The sequence below is a fragment of the Lissotriton vulgaris genome, chromosome 3_1 (assembly GCF_964263255.1).
Source record: "Lissotriton vulgaris chromosome 3_1, aLisVul1.2, whole genome shotgun sequence".
Taxonomy (NCBI): Eukaryota; Metazoa; Chordata; class Amphibia; order Caudata; family Salamandridae; genus Lissotriton; species Lissotriton vulgaris.
The window spans coordinates 30,368,997-30,389,317 of NC_141689.1; the positions used below are offsets into that span (position 1 = coordinate 30,368,997).

General features: G+C 46.5%; 1 protein-coding gene and 1 pseudogene across 1 annotated transcript in view; one reads left to right on the forward strand and one right to left on the reverse strand.

Moving 5' to 3' along the window:
* LOC147725862 (uncharacterized) overlaps positions 1-2,263 on the forward strand; it is a 40,990-nt pseudogene extending 38,727 nt beyond the window's left edge.
* The window catches only part of LOC147725861 (uncharacterized), a 293,683-nt gene that overhangs the window by 112,368 nt on the left and 160,994 nt on the right, over positions 1-20,321 (reverse strand). Inside the window, exon 5 of the mRNA XM_086960008.1 lies at positions 9,345-14,896. Coding sequence (XP_086816134.1) covers positions 9,345-14,896 — 5,552 coding nt within the window. The remainder of the gene's footprint in view (positions 1-9,344; positions 14,897-20,321) is intronic.

Sequence of the window (20,321 nt, forward strand, 5' to 3'; positions counted from 1 at the left end):
TCATGCATTGTCAAATAAACGTTCATGCATTGCTCTTCAACATTGCTTTGCTTACCAAGTGTGCAAGCACTCTAACATGGAAAATGTTGCAGTGCAAAAGTCACTAAAGGTGTTCCCAGCCTACTCTCAAGGAGATGTTTCACATCTACACCAATTATACTGAACACTTGGCAGAGAATGGTTTTTTCAGACTCTAATTTTATTTAACTATGTTCACTGCAGCAGTTATGCATTCCTGTAAAAATCTAAGAATTCAGTAAAGTGTACTTTTTCACATCACTATCAATATGCGATGAAAGATCCTCACATTTCTTGCCCTTGGCATCATCACTGTAATTGGTGCCACATGGATAATATGGCATTCACAGCCCCTTGGACTGAGTACCATCAGCTACAGGGCACAGTTGGGATGAGTCTTTCTTTGATGCCACACAAAGCACGAAATGATAAATATTTGCATTTTATTTTCTGTGCATAAGAAAACAGTGCACCAGAATGGATGACTAAAAAGTCCATAGCAACCCACATTAACTCTGAAGACTGTAAAGATGCTTTCAGCATACCATATAACAAGTGACAAGCATCTCCTACAGGGAATCACTTCAGGTATCAATTTTGACAGGTCATCACACAACTTTTTCATATACTTAGCTGAATCACTCCAAATACAAACAATATCACTCCAATCTTTGTTGAACTTGGAAAGAACCTTTTTTGCAGAGCATTCAAAGTGACACTGCTTTCCATGTTTTCTCAAAGTCTGGTGTCATGTCTTTACTTCTATCCCAGACGCTTGGTGATAGCACTCTTTTTACATATACTTGTCAGTATACCTTGCATTGAATGTTTTAAACCTGAGGTGTTGGCAATTCACCGACTATCAATACTGACCCACTAGAAACTGGGGCTGATGAATTAAGGGTTTTTACTCATTCTCTGTGGGTAGATGTGATGACACATATTAACACATATTAGGAAAGATTCTTAAGAAACCAGCCATTTTACCTATCAGTGAAAGACTCAAACGCAGCCAAAATATCAAATATGATTGTGATATTTCCTGATACTCTACAGTTTATAAAATAATTAAACAAGACCTAAAACATGCTTCTAAACCTTGCATCTTTAGACCAAAGATCACAAAACTGAAAAAAGCAAGAATATTTTAGTGGCATCCCTAAACATCAAAACTCAAGAAGAAGAATGTCAGCCCAGTCTTTCTTACTGCTAGCTTGTATAACAACGTTACATTGTATAGGCCCCTTCAGGAAGTAAAATAAAGAATCTTTGACTCTCTTTTTCCTTCCTTTGAATGACATTTAGTTTGTGGTTGTGCAGGTGTTTTTTCAGTGTTTATATGTTTTCACTGGGGAGGGCTATTCCTCTTTCAGTGGAGTTTTATCAATTATTATAGGTTTAAACCTAAAACCCCACAGCCTAAATATAATGCACTCTACATCCTTGACTTGGGAGGACTATCTTAAGAGTGACTTAAATTAAGGCAGTGTTGTGTCAGTCACTCTTGAGCAGACAGGCTTCTCATGCAGGTCTTCAATGGCAGACCTGCAGACACACTTTTACTTGGGTCAAACAGGGTGGCACCAATAGTGCTGCTGCACTAGTGACCCCTTTACCACCCTTGCCCTGGGTACCATTGGTACCATTTTCTATTTGTATTTATTTATTTAGTGTATTTTGTATAGCGCACGGCTACCCCAACGGGGTGTCCTGGCACTCCAGTGTGGGTGAGTACAGATTTTGGCTCTGATGGAATTTAGCAGAATAGGAATGATTTCAGGGCTTTTTGAAATGGGAGCTCTTCTTGAATCATTCAAATGGAAAGAGGGAGTTTGTTCCAAAGGGTGGCAGCACATACTTGAAACGTCCTACCTCCGGAGCGTACTTTTTTTAATCTGGGGATAACGAGGAATTTTTTGGAACTAGAGCGGAGGAGTCTGGTGTTACTATAGGGACGAAGGCAGGAAGAAAGGAATGCAGAACCCTTACCCCTAATTGCTCGATGGGCCAGAGTTAAGGCCTTGAATTCTGCTCTTTGTTGAATTGGGAGCCAATGAAGACGTCGTCTATGAGAGGATATGTGCTCACGCAAGGAAATGTCGCAGACCAGCCGGACTGCGGCATTTTGAACCATCTGAAGTCGATGGCGGAGACCAGAGGCAAGTCCAATATAGAGGCCTTTGGCGTAATCCAGATGGGACGTAATCAGTGCTTGGATGATAGTTCTTCTGGTGTTATTGGGTAGAAAATTAATGCATTTTTTACCCATCCTAATTTTGGAAAAACATGCAGCAGACACCATCTGGACTTGTTTATGAAAAGAGAGGCATGTGTCCCATCTAACCCCAAGATTTTTCACTGATTCTTTGGGTAAGGGGGGTGTACTTAATTCATGGGGCCACCAGAGATTGGAGGGCTGATGAAAAAAGAGGACCTCAGTTTTACCGGCGTTAAGCAGTGGCTACCAAACAACTGAGTGAATCCCATTCCGCCTGCCTTACAGACATAATGGTAAAGATGGAGGAGCAAGAAAATCGGCAACGAAGAAACAACCTCCGCTTACTAGGCATTCCAGAAGGGAAAGAAGGGGATGACCCCCGACAATTCATAGTTAACCTGCTACGTGAATCCTTCCCTGACCACCCTGGGTGGGATTGGAACCGAGAGGTACAGCGAGCTCACCGCTTCCCATTCTTTCAAAAGCGACAACAGAATGGCAGTAACTCAACTGGTGGCCAACCCAGAGTATTCCTGGTTTACTTTGGTAACTTTCTTTTAAGGCAATTGATCTACGACCAAGCCCGACCAAACTGTAAAAAAGGGGCTAATGGGATCTTGTTCTTTGCTAAACCAGACTTTTGTCATCAAACTGTGGAGCGCAGATGGCACCTGAGGCAACTTATTTCCCCTTTCCAGCAACAAGGCGCGGAAGTATATCTTATGAACCCAGCTAGACTGAAAGTTGTTCATAAAGGATCTACCAGGGTCTTTCTATCAGAAATCACGGCTAAAGAGTACCTTGATGAAATTAAAGCCAAAAAAGGGACATAAAGACTAGATAACGCTCACAAATCTATAAATCTATCCCGTATTTGGATACGTCTTCACCCTTATCTGTCTCCTCTTCTATATATCCTGGTTACTTATATTGATTAAATGGGTTGACACAGGCTCGAAAGTCACATATGCACCCACTCACTGTATTGCAATCTCACGCAGCAGCACTTTTTGCCGGTCACGGACCTAGACTTCTTTCTTTACAGGACTGACTGGCGGCTCCAGCAGCCGTGGCTTATGCCTGATTGCTCACACAAGGGGGAGGGTGGGGGGGGGGGACGGGAGGCTGGGGGGGGGGTGGGAGGGGGCTCGGCAAGGACACTTAGGTGCAGAAAAAAAAAAAAGAGAGGATATGTGCTCACGCAAGGAAATGCCGCAGACCAGCTGGACTGCGGCATTTTGAACCATCTGAAGTCGATGGCGGAGACCAGAGGCAAGTCCAATATAGAGGCCTTTGGCGTAATCCAGATGGGACGTAATCAGTGCTTGGATGATAGTTCTTCTGGTGTTATTGGGTAGAAAATTTATGAATTTTTTACCCATCCTAATTTTGGAAAAACATGCAGCGGACACCATCTGGACTTGTTTATGAAAAGAGAGGCATGTGTCCCATCTAACCCCAAGATTTTTCACTGATTCTTTGGGTAAGGGGGGTGTACTTAATTCATGGGGCCACCAGAGATTGGAGGGCTGATGAAAAAAGAGGACCTCAGTTTTACCGGCGTTAAGCCGTAGGAAGCTGTTGTCTATCCAACGGGCTATGTTGTTAAGACAGTTCTTTAGAGGGTCAAAGGTGGACTGAGTAGGGTTATTGTAAGCAAACAAAAGCTGAATGTCGTCAGCGTAAGAAGTAGCTTTTATACCTGATTGGGCAATGATCTCAGCCAAAGGAGAGAAGTAAACATTGAATAAGAGGGGGCTTAGTGAGGAGCCCTGCGGGACTCCCCACTTAAGCGGACGACTGTCCGAGGTAAAGGGAGGGGTGAATACCGCCTGAGTCCGGTTTTTTAAAAAGGAGGTAAGCCATTCCATTTCTAGGTATTTAAAAGGAGGCAAAATACCTTGCCAATTGGGTGGTACAATTGACATTACTTTTGGGGGAAAGAGCATGAGTAGTGGGGCCTGGTTAGCAGGTCCCAGTGCACTATCTGACCTCTAGACGGCTGGTGCCCATTGCAGGCCCCTTCCACAAGTACAAGGATTGAAGGCCCCCCTCGTACAACTGCAGGGCCTCTGTCATGAGTGCGGGCCCCCGGCACAACTGGGTGCCTTTGCCACGAGCAAAGCCCCTATGCCATGACTGCAGGGCCTCCGCCTCAAGTGCGGGCCCCCCAACATAACTTCAAGGCCTCTGCCATGAATGCACCCCTGGTACAACTGCATGGCATTTGCGATGAGTGTGGGACCTCAGGCCATGACTGAAGGACCACAGCCATGGGTATGGACCCCCCTGTCATGACTGAAGGGACTTCCGCCATGAAAGCGGGCCTCCCGCCATAACTGCTGGACCTCTGCCACGGGTATGGACCTTACTGTCTTGACTGAAGGGGCTTTCACCACGAGTTTGGGCCCCCGAACCATGACTGCAGGATCACTGCCACGGGTCTTGACCCCCCTATCATGACAGAAGGGGCCTCTGCCACAAGTGTGGGCCCCCAGCATGACTACAAGCCCTCCGCCACGAGTGCCCCCGGTACAACTGCATGGCCTTTGCCATGAGTGCAGGTCCCCCAGTACAATTGGGAGCCTTTGCTGCAAGTGCAGGGCCTCACACCATGACCGTGAGGCTTCTGCCACAAGTGCGGCCCCCCTGATGTGACTGCGGTTCCTCTGCCATGAGTGGGAACCCCCGGTTCAACCGTGAGACCTTTTCAATGAATGCAGGCCCCCTGCCATAACTGTGGGGCCTCCACCACGATTGCCGGCCCCCCACCCACGACTGCAGGGGCTCCGCCAAGAGAATGGACCCCCCCTGTCATGACTGGAGGGGCATTTGCCACAAGTGCAGGCCCCTCTGCCATGACTGAAGGGCCCGTGCCACGAGTGCCGCCCCCCAGCCATGACTGCAGGACCTCTGCCATGGGTAGGGACCCCTCTGACATGACTTAAGGGGCCTCCACCAGGAGTGCGGGCCCCCCAGCCATGACTGAAGGACCACTGCCAAGGGTATGGACCCCCATGTCATGACTGAAAGTCACCCTTCTTAATGGACAGACACGGATTCTCCTGTGGTGACTCTAATGTGACAGTAGGAGAGGTGCTGTGTTCACACCGAGATACTTTAAAAATGTCAGAATTTCCATGCTCATTTTTAAAGGTTGTGAGTATGCAAATGTCCTTTATATGACGACTATATGACGACTATATGTTATGGTTGACTAATAAAAATCCCAATAAAAATTCAAATAAAAAAAGTGTTTAAGATCCGCACTTGGACGACTGGCCAATTAAAGCCAACCCCATACAGAAAGCCAAGTGTTTAATGATGTAAGAGCAACACTGTATACACACGCAAGAAAAACACTTTCCTCAGAGGAGAAACTTTTAACAATTTCACGTAAACACCACTGGTACACACATCTCACTGCCTCACAGCAAGAGACCACTTAACCATTCCAAAAAACACTACATGGACATTTTTTTTTCACAACTGCTTTTATTGAAAGTTTAGGCATAGCATAGGTACAGTTCTCCACAATCAGGAGGATGCTGTCTACAGTAAACATATAGCAGGATGAATAGAAGGCCTAAACTTTAAATCGCCCCCCTCCCCATCCCATGCCCCCCCAACCCCCAAGGAAAACACCCCAACCCCCACCCCCGGCTACCCACCAATTATCCCACCCTAACCCAGTGCACGTGTTCACATGCCACCAAAATATACAGGTAAAGCATAGTAGGTATCAGATACAGTCCTAGGTCCCAAGGTCCCCATCCGGAGGTTGTACATCATCTATATCAACTGGGGGTTCCAAGGTCAATCCCCTGTAATCCGCCCACCGCTTCCAGATCTTGTAATGCTTCCGGGGGCACCCCCTGGCCTCAAACACAGGTAATTCAAGCCCCATAAGAAAGTCTAAGCCCGCTTTCCAGGCGCTAAGTGGGGGGGCACGGTCGCTCTTCCAGGCTCTCGCCAGATCTCGCTTAGCCACAACCAGACCCAGTAATAGGAGGTGACGTTTGTAAATGTTTCCTCCTACATTCTCCAGGACATGGAGGAGGCCCAGTCTGGGTGTACGAGGGAGGTCCCACCCCAGCACTTCCGACAAACAATTCCACACCCCATTCCAAAATCGGGTTAGACCCGCACAAGACCACACCGTATGCAGCAGCGTTCCTCTCTCAGCTCCACAACGCAAGCATTCCGGAGCGGCAATGAGGCCCGCTCTCCACAGTCTCTCCCTAGTGTAGTATGCCCTATGTAGGTATTTAAACTGTATGAACCTGAGTCGCACAGCAATGGCAGCTCCACGGGGGGACTCAAGGGCCTCCCTCCAGTCATCCTCATCCAACGGGCCAACATCTGTCTCCCAGGAGGCCTTCAGTGACAGGAGAGAAGAAGAGCAGTGAGTAACCAGCGTTTGGTATATTTTGGAAACTTTCTTATCTCCCAGGTCCCCCATGAAGAGCTTGGCCTCCACTGGGCTGAATTCGGGAAGCCGGTCCAGCCCCACCAGACTCGGCGCGAGTGAATGGCGGAATTGTAGATATTTGAAAAATTGGGTCTTGGACATATCGAATTCAGAGCTGAGATCCTGAAAGGATTTGAGGGTAGTCCCCGTGAGGACCTGGCCAAGTGAGGAAATCCCGATGGCGTCCCAGCCTCCAAACCCCGACAGGGAGGCCAGTGCAGGAAGCTGTCCGTTATTCCACAGCGGAGTTTCGGCTGTCAGCTTGCCCCACCAACCCATACAGCGCAACGCCTGTCTCCAGATCACAAAGACCACCTGGGTGACCCGCGGCACTACATGGACATTTTGAAAGAAGATACACTTCTATCCCCAAGGGTGCAGCACTATGAAGGTACTCGGATCATGGTCAGAGATGAACTAGCCTTGTTGATGCCAGTGACGACAGCACGCAGGTTGGATAGAATGGATGAAGAACTCACAGTATATATAGAAATTGGAAGACAGAAGTGAGTGAAGCTTTTCCAAAGAAACAAGCATCATAACTCAAAATGGTGTTATCAATTGATTTTCCCTGTCTGACATTGGAATGGAAGGAATCCCATCAAGACTTGCTACTTTTCTAAGGAAAACAGTGATTAAGGATGTAGAATGTGAATCCTTTTAGTGGAAGTAAGTGGTCAATTTTGGCCGAGTGGTCTTCTATATCAAAGATGGTGTTGTAATTCCCAACTACAGAGGGGAAGTTTACTATGGAGTCGAAGGATATAGTATGGCAGTTTTATGGCTCTACTGCAGTGTGATATAAGAGCCACACTGTGGTTTGGTGAGAGATCATGGGCTACTCACATTCATTGCAAGCCAGCATGCGGATATACAACACCCAAATGTATAAGTTGGCTGAAAATTTTTCTCTCGTTCCCCTAGTTTTTGGTGGTCCGTAATCTAAAATTAGAAGGGCCCCACGGATGGGTTAATGGAGTGGAGCCTAGATGGCACACTTTTTTCTTTCTCTGCTGCTGTACCTAGAGTTACGCACAAGCTCTGCGGAGGGTGAGGAAGGACACTAGAGATCCCCATCCTGACAAAAGCAGCGAAACCCACTCAGACGCCTACATGAGGTTGAAACATGTTGATGAAGAAGATGCAGGGATAATTGACACACTTGTGCACCCCAACATTCCTGTTTATAACCATAAGCTAGACCATTCCAAAAAGAGAGCACCTTGGGACCGCCTCTGAGATTTTAACTCTCACATAGGATCCCATCCCATACTTCACTCCCCATTATAAATACTCCCTGCCAGCAGGTCAGCGCTAGACTTTTCTCTGGCAAGTGGGTTGGGCTGATAATAAAGCGCAACACTGAGGGTGGTGTGGGGCCTCGCCTTACAGGTTTGTACTAATTGGTGGACCTTACATATCATGGTCACATCATGGTCCCAGTATCTGGTCAAGGTTTCTTCTGGTGGATATCCACTGTGGTCTTGATAGAATTGTCTCATCTGCCTTTTTTTTGCCTCTGACTGTATTTTTTGAGGATGAAGACAAGGACTGCTCATAATTCCTGACATTCGATTCAAAATGTTTGGATCTTTCTTAAGTGTTTGGCTAAAATTGAAAATGGAAATTTTTTAAATGAAAATAAAAATATATATACAAATGGAACACCCAAACTCCCAAAATAAAGAGACCATTGAGAACATGATGTATCATGGCTCCTCTTTCAGAATGATCACACTTTCAGGCTGTGTTTGGCAAGGTAAGTTGGAAGTGGCTAATCAAAAGGGCTGTCAGCGGATCAACCAATGTGGAGAGAAGTGGAGGTTCTAGTCCATAAATGCTTTTAGCAAATACTAACCTGCTTGCCGGTAACTCAGAGAGGGGGGTTTGTATTTCTAGTGGGGCTCAAGTGCTAAGGAGGCATCTCAAAGTGGATCTCACCAAAGACTCTGACATCAATTTTCCGATGACAACATCCAGTGTCCTCTGTGTAAATAAACACATGCCCTTTACCCAAGTGTAGACAGCAGAGACTCTAAATATTGAGGTGTACAGTGGAGAGCACACAAGAGAAACCAGATGTCTCAAAACCTTTTAATGGTAAAATAGTATTTAGTGACTTAAATGCTTCTCTGTTAAATGACTTTCAATGTTACTTTGTGCCAAGAATCATCAGAAACAGCTGAAGCTGCAGGAGTAGGAGGCACTGTTTGCAGACAGTTATAAACAGCATCACTATTAAGTATGAACTTCATTTCAGAAACAGCTGCATTATATTCCTAATATTCCTTTTTATATATGCCATTTCCCTGATTCCCCAAATCCTGATATTGAGACATATTTGTGAAGATGCATGATATTCTTCTGGGTAACGTGGTTAGTGTAAAGGTCTTGAGTAGGGATAAAGTGCAAGGTTCAAGGACACCGATGGGAGAGTGCAGATTGCAGACTATCAGCCCTTCCCAATGTAGGGTTCCCATCTCATTTCTTACTGTCTGAAATGTTTTAACCATGTGCCACTGGTCCAAGAGCTCTCAGGGCCACAGACGTGTAGTACAGACAAGATGGATGACATATGCATAACTGAAATCAGGAGACACATTGAGACACGTTCATTATTATGAGCTGGTTCCTTACCCTTCACTCCTCTCCTTTACTTTCTGCAGCTGGAGGGTGATGACGCCGGCTGTGGAGTCTTTGCCCCGGTAGATCTCCGTTGAGATGTTCTTCTGATTCTCGTCCACCATGATGACCTTGATGCCTTTTCCTTCCAGAAGGTCACTCTTCGTCAGGATGTTCAGATCCAGCTCTGTGGCCGGGCAACTTGTATCCTGCATTTTCTTCACATAGTCGTTCACCTCCTTCTGCTCAGCCTCTGTTAGTTTAACTTTTCCTCCATCAACTGGTGTCTTCTTCATCTTCCTTTTGTGCTTTTGTTCTATGAAGAAGCGCTCAGTCTTGTTTCTTCCAAGAATATTGTCAATGGTCTTCCCTACATGCTGATTCAACTCTACACGAATAGGGTTATTTATCAAGCTAGTTAGGCGGCTTGAAAGCAAAGCTATGAAGTTATCACTCAGGTTCTGGGATATCGTCTCCAGTAAGATAACTTTCACTGCCTCAACATCTGGAAAATGCTGGCGTCCATCATCCTTATAGTCAGTGGCAGATATGAACCCATCACATTCCTTAATCATAAATGGAATGACTCTATTTTCAATCACATCTTGTGTTGGGGCAGAATTTAGCATTTGCACAAATTCAGCCAGACTTTTCCCGACAGCAACACTGAGCTTGAACCCTTTTTGGATAGCTCCACTCACTTTGGCCTTCCCCAGGATTTGCAGGATGCCATCTTTCATATTGTTGAGTTGATTGAAGAACTTGTTCAAGGTGCTGTAGTCTTCAGTGACATTAGCAACCGCCGACTGGCAAACATCTCCCAATATATTGTTCATGATCTCTTTATGGGTGTCTCGAATCTGAAAAGTGGCTGGGTTTTCTGTTTTTAGGGCATTCTCTGGTACCCCATTGATAATTATAAACTTTATAATTGATTGGTTCAAAGTTTTGTCTCCTTTTATTGATTTTGCTATCATATCTTTGAAGGCATTTTCAAATATTTGCTTGAAAACAGCTTGGAGGGCTTCATCCATGCCATACTCTATAGCTTTCAGGGTCCCTTGTTTGGCGATCTCTTGTCCAGTGTACTTTACTATCTGCACAAAGTTTTTCTTTGTGGCAGAACTTGAGGCAATGCTCTTGATGGAGTTGGACAAGGCCTTTTTAGACGCGGCAGAGACAGTTGATTTTGCAGACGTATGAATTGAAGACATGACAGCTTTTCCAGAACGAATTATGTCATCAGCAAGAGAGGCAAACGTTTTGGTTCCATTGAGTAGACCTTTTGTCACTTTCACAATGGCTTTTGCTGCCTTTTTAATGATGTTAAAACCTGCAGTTATGAGTGATAGCCCAATACTAATGGCCTTGGATATTGCCCATTCCGCCCAATCGAATGCACCTTTTATCATCCCTTCGATCCCTGATATCATGTCCGACACACCCTCAGAAATCAGACCCATTCCGAACTGACTAGCCGCCCCACAGGTGAGAACACACACAAGGACCCCAGCGAGGACCTGCAACGCTCCAACTATGAAGCAAATGAGAGCACTGATGGAGAATTCAGGCTTCTTTTCAACTTCAAACACAAAGGAAAGGCCGTAGTCATACAGCACAATAAGCTCGTCAGTGGTTATTGGGTTCTGATCAGTTGACAAAGAGAAGACAGCTTGGTCCTTGGTGATAGCAACATTATTATTACTTTGAAGCTCAGTTAGCTTTGCTACTGACTTGTCAATGTAGTCGATCCAGGACTTGAAGAGGCTCTTGCGGGTTTGCATTTGTTTTGTGAAGTTGGGATCGTCTTTGTTGTGAGGTTCAAACTTGGCTAAGCAGGACATCTGGCAGGCAACTATAGTGTTTGACACCTCAGATACGTAGACATCGATCATTTGCTTAGATTCTTTTAAAAGGTCTATGGCCTTCTGCATGTAGCCTTCCAGTCCTAGATTAATTGTAATGTAGGCCTGATTGTAGAGTGAGACAGCCCGGTACACTCGATCGGTCTTCTCAGCTTTCTGCCAGAATGATAGCGCCCCAAAATCCGATGCTTTGTTTTGAGTGTGGAGGTACATTCGATCCATAGCCTGTTTGATGAAGTCGTAGAAGTTATCTGATTCTCCTCGCAGGAGGCTGTCTGCCCTCCTCTGGATCACTTGGCCAAGGTCTTTCTTGAGGTCTTCGATGTCTTTATGTTCATCAATGTCTTTTTCATGTAGTGTGAGCCAAAGGGCCCAGCTCTCCTTCAACGCATTCAGAGCTGGGCGGTAGTCAAGCTTTGTCTTGGAGTAATCAAGGATGACCTCACCCTTCGGTGAATCAGAAGTCATGTAAATGTCTCGCTTTTCCTCCTTATTATAATTCTGTTGAAAAACATTTAGATTTTCACAAAAGGTCTCAAATAGTTTCTCTCGCATCTGAACTTCCAAGAGCTCATCGCCTTCCATGTCTGTGGTACGCTTCTTCTCGTAGTCTGCTCTGAGCTGTCTCATGACTTCTATGGGTTGCCCCTGATATGATGGCAACAAGCTTTCATAGTTTAAAATCATCTGGACCATCCCTGGGTTTCCTTTACGAGAGGTCCGACCAAAGATTTGCTTTTCAACTCTCATATTTGTGGGGAAATGGGTGAGAATAACAAAGAGCCCTCCACTTTCATTGACATCTCTAGTGATTTTAACATCTGTGCCTCTTCCACCAAGGTTTGTGGCAATGATAACATCTCCTGGACCAAATATTCTCTTTTCAATATTGTGCATGTCACTTCTGGTGTACAGAGCTATTTTACCTGAATCAGAAACAACCTTTAGTTCTATTAACTCTTTTTGTAGCTTTTCGGCCGTTTTAACATCTTCGCAGACAACTAAAGTTGCTTGACCTTTGCCCCACTGATTTGGACTTGTGCGTTCCTTCACACTTGCACAAATACTTTTGATCCATTTGTCGCGCCCCCCTTGGACCTGAAGAGTTGGTAGCTCAGTCTTCCTGGTGTAGCGATGAGTAGGCATGACATAACTAGACACCCTGTAGTGTTTGTTCAGGAATTTAACCTCTGCCTCATCACCAAGAGTTCCAGAGACCCCAAACATGCCTGCGCCTTTAGTGTATCGTTGAAGGAAATGGAAATTTGACATGAAATTGGTGACGTTGGACAGTGGTGAGATCGCCAACTGGTGTTTCAGCTCCAGAAACTGCTGTAAGCCATCACCCCAGCGCTTGTTCTTCTCAAGCACACCAGTGGCTTTGAAGTCCACTGGGATGATGGAGTGGTATTCATGGATGGGCGTGTTGGTCTTCACTCCTCCCATATCAGTGGTTGATTCTATCATGTACTCTCGATCCTTCACCATTGTGAGTGCCTTCAATGCATTTTCCACAAAGACCGCCAGCCTGTTCTGGGTATATGCCTTCAGGTAGGCTGGCAGGAGAATAAAGTTTTCATCCTTATTCTCTTGTTTATCTGGTGGTTCATAGGTATCTGAGTACCTGATTCTTGATTCCAGTTCACTGACTGCTCCTTCCACTAGATCCTTGTTGCTCATCAACTCACAGGCAAGGCCATGTTCCTGGAGAAGAATGCAAATCTTGTCATGCTCAGATGTGGACTTGTCTTCAGCTATGGTTTCATTGTCTGGTGCAGGGTTGTTTGATGTGGCGTTCTTATCAGCTGTAGAACTCTCCTCCGATGTAGAGTTGTTGATGGACGTGGGGTTAGAGTCTGATGTAGAATTGACTGATTTAGAATTCTTCTCAATAACAGATGCTTTACCATCCTTTACCTCATAACACTCAAAGACAACAACATCTTCAAGAATTTGTTGAAAGATAGACAATAGATCCCTCTGCTGATCAGGTCCAAGTTTATCCATGATTTCCTTGATGGCAGAGTCTTGTGGTGCTTCAGTTACTGGTTCCTCAGTTTTATCCAGCAGGAATTCAATCTGCTTCACATCCGCTTCACTGACGAACCCCAACTGCAGCCCTGGCATTAGAATGTCGAGAGGGGAGAAATGTTCTGATGTCTTTGGTCCCATCACAGCTGATGCAGCAACTTTGTGAAAGTATTGTGCTCCTGTTGCCCAAAGTATGTCCCCAGTTTTGAACTCTTGGATCCGTTGGCAAGTGCATACCTTTGCCCAGATTGCTGCCAGCAGTTGATCTAAGTGCCTCATTCCTGTTGCTGCATGGGAAAGAAAAGTGACTTGGACACCACTGTCAAGGGTCATATAGTCCACCTCATCCACAATGGCTATGTCAAAAGTCCGGTCTCCTCTGGTTTTGCGTTTTTCAAACTCTTGTCGTAGAATGTCAGCAGCAAAGTTCCCAACAGTGCCATACACAATATCAGCTGCATACGCCTTTTTAATTGCCTTGTCAATTTCTCTTGAGTCGGTACATTCATCTAACCCTGGTGGTGGCACTACGCTACAAGACACATCAAACATCTTGTAGAGTTTGCTCCATTCCTCTTGATCTCGACGGGCAAGTACTGGTGAACTTGTGATAATATCAACCTTCTTCCCTCGGATGGCATGAACAAGGGCGAGCATGGCCACGATGGAAGATTTGCCCTCTCCAGTAGCGATCTCCAAAAGACAACCAGTGCATTCAGGGGCTTTAGAAATGAGCAGAGATAACAGAGATGCGAGCTGACTCATGCGTGGAAAATAGCCCTCAATCTTCTCTCCTGACTGTGTTATAATAGTTGTAGTGTCCTGAACAGCTACACACAAGCCAATCAACATTTTCACCAGTATCTCAATATCAGGATTTTCAAAGTCCATAGATCTGGTCATGGCTATACCTTCTTTCTTCATCGCTTCATCCAGATCTAGGGTTTCGAATGCTGGAAGCCGAGCCTCAACTTCACTGAGCACTTGGTCCAGGATAGCAAGAACCTTTTCAGGATAATTGTTTTTCCTCATTTCCGCTAGTATTGTTTTTAAATCCTTGTCCTTCTCATTCTTTACATGTTGCTGCAGAAGCAGCAGAGGATCCTGGTCCTTCAAAGATGCGATGGTCGTGTTTATATCGATCTGGTACGTCTGCACACATTGAAGGATGGCTTCCAACTTCTCTTGTGGAACCCTACTCTCCTGCACCTTTAGAGAGAATTCAACTGCCTGGATTGGGGTCCATGTTCCACTGAATAATATGTGCCCAAGAAAGTCCTGGCTGGTGCTGGAAAGCTCAGAAAAGACAGCTCTCGATAGTTCCCCAGCTAAGGTCTTGTTTGTGTCGTACAGTACATCCATGATACGAATAGAGAACCCGGATATATCATCTATCTTGTATTGCTCCATCTCAGCCTCTTTTAGTGCTACCTGAACAGTTGCCTTCAGTAGGCTCATCTGTTCGGTAAGTGAAAGATTCTCATAGTCAAAGGCGTTGTCCAACCCTCTTAGACACCAGATGGGTATGTCCCTCTTCAAAAGGAACTGGGCCATGAGTTGCTGCTGTAGGCTTCTCATCCGGTCACCAAGGTCTTGGGATTCCACACCCTCCTCTTCAATCATGTTGATATCAATCAAGAGCTGTTTAAATTTCTCCTCGACTTCCTTTTCCTACAAAATAAAAAGAGTAATATGTATTATTTACTCCATGAATAGTATGCAGGTCAGTGCACAGCATAAACCACTCCTCAATATGTGTAAATGGCTAAAGTAGAATTCTCCTTTGCCTTCCATGATTCCCGGTCACTAGTGAGGACTTGTATGAATACTTTATAAATTGCTAAAGTAGTCTGAAAGTTAACCTACTGTTAGTACACTTTCTTTTTTTTTACGCTAGTGTGTGGTAAGTTGTTGCTATTGGAGAATGTGTCTATGTGCTTCAACCAGAAGTCCTCTTTGTGGTAAAATGTATGTAGTGGTAGTATTTGATTCCACCTCTCTTCTCAGCACTCTGAGTTCTCCAAACAGAGAGATTTTAAATTAGTTTCAAAATCCAACATGCCCTGATGTACCCTGAGAAACATTAGATACTTCTTGCTGAAGCATCTCCAATAGGTGCATCGGTTCACTTCTAGAAGTCGTGTAGAAATATGGCACACAATACGTTAGTTGCATCCCTAATAGCTGGATGTGCTTGTCCAGAGCAATCCATATGAATTGTGACAGGAAACCATTGGGATAAACATACATGAACTCCTTATGCGAAGCTGTAGTAAGCTGGCTCTGTATATACCATACACAAGTAAGGTATAGTGTGCACGGAGTTCAGTGGATCCCCAAAGGTTTACAGAGGTTAAAGTAGATAATACCTAACTCTCTATCTGTGATAGTGTGGGTGAGCAGTAAGGCTTTAACAGAAGGTAGTGTTAAGCATTTATTGTACACACTCAGGCAAGAAATGATTTCACACACTCAAAGACTGAACTCTGACCAATTTTGTATACAAATATTTCTTTGTTGTATTTTATTTTGAACCAGGCAGGTCTTGGTGCAGGTAAGTAAAATAGTACTTTTCAAGTATACTACAGTTGGATGTAATTGGATTTGTTCAGAAACAGTTAAAATTACTTTGCAGTTACTTTGTAATTACTTTTAGATCACTTTTCAGATTACTTTACTACTCAGTGTTATATGCCTAGATATCCCACAGGGACATTTCCTAGACGAAAGGTAAGTAAAACAGTTTTCGGTAAAGCACAGTTTCTTAGGTTTTGATACCTTTTTCAACTCTACACTTAGAACTTTTTCCATAGAAAAACAGTCAATGAAGTTCTATGAGAGAAAATCAGGTTATCGGTTTAAAGGTGAGTAATTGGTCTTGGGAGTTGGGTTTCTGGGGTTAGAACCAGTGTTCCCCCAGGTTTAAGGATGCATTCAAAGAGCACCCTCAGCAGCACTAGGGCGGCAACGTGCAGAGTGCTGAGGCCTAATGTTATCCAATGAGGGATAGGAGGACTTCGGTTGGTGGCTGCTCACGGGCACACCACTTGGATGCATGAGCATTGCTCCTAGGGTTTAGCTCAGGGCAAGAGAGGATCCAAAATAGCAAACTAAGTGCACCCACAAAGGCATTCGGGCAGACGGGTACAGAGTGCTGGATTGAAGTCGGGAGCCCTGTTGTTTTCAATGAGGAAGCTCCGGTCAGAACAAACACAGCAGGCTCAGGCACAAAGATCTTCTGGAGGCGACCACTGGTTGGAGAGGTAAGTTGGAATATAGGGGGATGCCTGGACACCGTTGGTTGAGCCTTCCTATGCCGAGGAGCGTTGGTACACGGGTTTCTTTTGGCGTGTGATTTTCCTTACCGGTTCGGGTCGCGGTCAGGTGTACCCTCCAGATAAAGGCTGCAGGCATGCTCAGGAGGTTTGAGGAAGGTCAGGGACCACCAAATCCCAAATCAGGTTTGCCAGGGAGACATCCTCATGGTGTTGGCCGCTCGAAATCGGGCCATGGGCGTCGGATGCAGAGTGGTGCAGACATGCAGATTTGGCCGGGACCAGAGTCTGTTGGTGAGCAAATCCAGTGCTCAAAAGAGACAAAGTCTTTTTAGGGAAGGCAGGGCAGGTCCTCTGGGTTCCAGGGGTGGGCTCCTTTTTGCAGGACACACCAGTATTCTGATGGAGCAAGTCAAGATCAGGACAGGCTTGTAGGGCTGGGGCAAGTCAGTTTGGTGTCCTCCTCTTTTTCCTTCAGCATAGCTCTTCGGTCTTTCTTCTTCTTCTTGCTTGTCTGAAGAAGCAAGGTTCAAGGTTGCCCCTAAATACTGAATTTAGGGGTGGTTCAGGAAGGTACATGTTGGGGCCAATGGGTGCCTACCTTGGGGTGGGTAAAACAGTGGGAGGGGGACATAAGCCTCACTTTTTTTTGCAAACACAACAGGTGATGGACCGAATGTGGATCAATGTCACACACTCAACCCAGTCCGAAGATCTGGGCCCAAATCCATCGTTTTTTTGCACTCCACACCACCCTGGGTTAGACAATGGCGATATACAAATCAGCTCTGACCCTGTGCCCCATGGGAACAGTCCAGTCCGAACTACAAAAGCCATGTCCTTCCCAGAACGGGATCAAGCATCCGAGGACCAGACCGGTTTCGAGGTAACACCTTTCATCAGCCCGGCTAGCTTGACTCCAGTGGTGTGGAGTGCCTGGGACCCACGTCTGGGCATCCCCAGCGCACTTAGGGCGGAATATGCAAACACAACAGGTGATGGACCGAATGTGGATCAATGTCACACACTCAACCCAGTCCGAAGATCTGGGCCCAAATCCATCGTTTTTTTGCACTCCACACCACCCTGGGTTAGACAATGGCGATATGCAAATCAGCTCTGACCCTGTGCCCCATGGGAACAGTCCAGTCCGAACTACAAAAGCCATGTCCTTCCCAGAACGGGATCAAGCATCCGAGGACCGGACCGGTTTCGAGGTAACACCTTTCATCAGCCCGGCTAGCTTGACTCCAGTGGTGTGGAGTGCCTGGGACCCACGTCTGGGCATCCCCAGCGCACTTAGGGCGGAATATGCAAACACAACAGGTGATGGACCGAATGTGGATCAATGTCACACACTCAACCCAGTCCGAAGATCTGGGCCCAAATCCATCGTTTTTTTGCACTCCACACCACCCTGGGTTAGACAATGGCGATATGCAAATCAGCTCTGACCCTGTGCCCCATGGGAACAGTCCAGTCCGAACTACAAAAGCCATGTCCTTCCCAGAACGGGATCAAGCATCCGAGGACCGGACCGGTTTCGAGGTAACACCTTTCATCAGCCCGGCTAGCTTGACTCCAGTGGTGTGGAGTGCCTGGGACCCACGTCTGGGCATCCCCAGCGCACTTAGGGCGGAATATGGAAACACAACAAACGGATGCTTGATTCCGTTCTGGGAAGGACATGGCTTTTGTAGTTCAGACTGGACTGTTCCCATGGGGTACAGGGTCAGAGCTGATTTGCATATCACCATTGTCTAACCCAGGGTGGTGTGGAGTGCAAAAAAACGATGGATTTGGGCCCAGATCTTTGGACTGGGGTGAATGTGTGACATTGATCCACATTCTGTCCATCACCTGTTTTGTTTGCAATTGCCGCCATAAGTGCGCTGGGGATGCTCAGACGTGGGTCCCAGGCACTCCACACCACTGGAGTCAACCAACCGGGCTGATGAGAGGTGTTACCTCGAAACCGGTCCGGTCCTCGGATGCTTGATTCCGTTCTGGGAAGGACATGGCTTTTGTAGTTCGGACTGGACTGTTCCCATGGGGTACAGGGTCAGAGCTGATTTGCATATCGCCATTGTCTAACCCAGGGTGGTGTGGAGTGCAAAAAAACGATGGATTTGGGCCCAGATCTTTGGACTGGGGTGAATGTGTGACATTGATCCACATTCTGTCCATCACCTGTTTTTGTTTGCAATTGCCGCCATAAGTGCGCTGGGGATGCTCAGACGTGGGTCCCAGGCACTCCACACCACTGGAGTCAAGCTAGCCGGGCTGATGAGAGGTGTTACCTCGAAACCGGTCCGGTCCTCGGATGCTTGATTCCGTTCTGGGAAGGACATGGCTTTTGTAGTTCGGACTGGACTGTTCCCATGGGGTACAGGGTCAGAGCTGATTTGCATATCGCCATTGTCTAACCCAGGGTGGTGTGGAGTGCAAAAAAACGATGGATTTGGGCCCAGATCTTTGGACTGGGGTGAATGTGTGACATTGATCCACATTCTGTCCATCACCTGTTTTGTTTGCAATTGCTGCCATAAGTGCGCTGGGGATGCTCAGACGTGGGTCCCAGGCACTCCACACCACTGGAGTCAAGCTAGCCGGGCTGATGAGAGGTGTTACCTCGAAACCGGTCCGGTCCTCGGATGCTTGATTCCGTTCTGGGAAGGACATGGCTTTTGTAGTTCGGACTGGACTGTTCCCATGGGGTACAGGGTCAGAGCTGATTTGCATATCGCCATTGTCTAACCCAGGGTGGTGTGGAGTGCAAAAAAACGATGGATTTGGGCCCAGATCTTTGGACTGGGGTGAATGTGTGACATTGATCCACATTCTGTCCATCACCTGTTTTGTTTGCAATTGCCGCCATAAGTGCGCTGGGGATGCTCAGACGTGGGTCCCAGGCACTCCACACCACTGGAGTCAAGCTAGCCGGGCTGATGAGAGGTGTTACCTCGAAACCGGTCCGGTCCTCGGATGCTTGATTCCATTCTGGGAAGGACATGGCTTTTGTAGTTCGGACTGGACTGTTCCCATGGGGTACAGGGTCAGAGCTGATTTGCATATCGCCATTGTCTAACCCAGGGTGGTGTGGAGTGCAAAAAAACGATGGATTTGGGCCCAGATCTTTGGACTGGGGTGAATGTGTGACATTGATCCACATTCTGTCCATCACCTGTTTTGTTTGCAATTGCCGCCATAAGTGCGCTGGGGATGCTCAGACGTGGGTCCCAGGCACTCCACACCACTGGAGTCAAGCTAGCCGGGCTGATGAGAGGTGTTACCTCGAAACCGGTCCGGTCCTCGGATGCTTGATTCCGTTCTGGGAAGGACATGGCTTTTGTAGTTCGGACTGGACTGTTCCCATGGGGTACAGGGTCAGAGCTGATTTGCATATCGCCATTGTCTAACCCAGGGTGGTGTGGAGTGCAAAAAAATGATGGATTTGGGCCCAGATCTTTGGACTGGGGTGAATGTGTGACATTGATCCACATTCTGTCCATCACCTGTTTTGTTTGCAATTGCCGCCATAAGTGCGCTGGGGATGCTCAGACGTGGGTCCCAGGCACTCCACTCCACTGGAGTCAAGCTAGCCGGGCTGATGAGAGGTGTTACCTCGAAACCGGTCCGGTCCTCGGATGCTTGATTCTGTTCTGGGAAGGACATGGCTTTTGTAGTTCGGACTGGACTGTTCCCATGGGGTACAGGGTCAGAGCTGATTTGCATATCGCCATTGTCTAACCCAGGGTGGTGTGGAGTGCAAAAAAACGATGGATTTGGGCCCAGATCTTTGGACTTGGGTGAATGTGTGA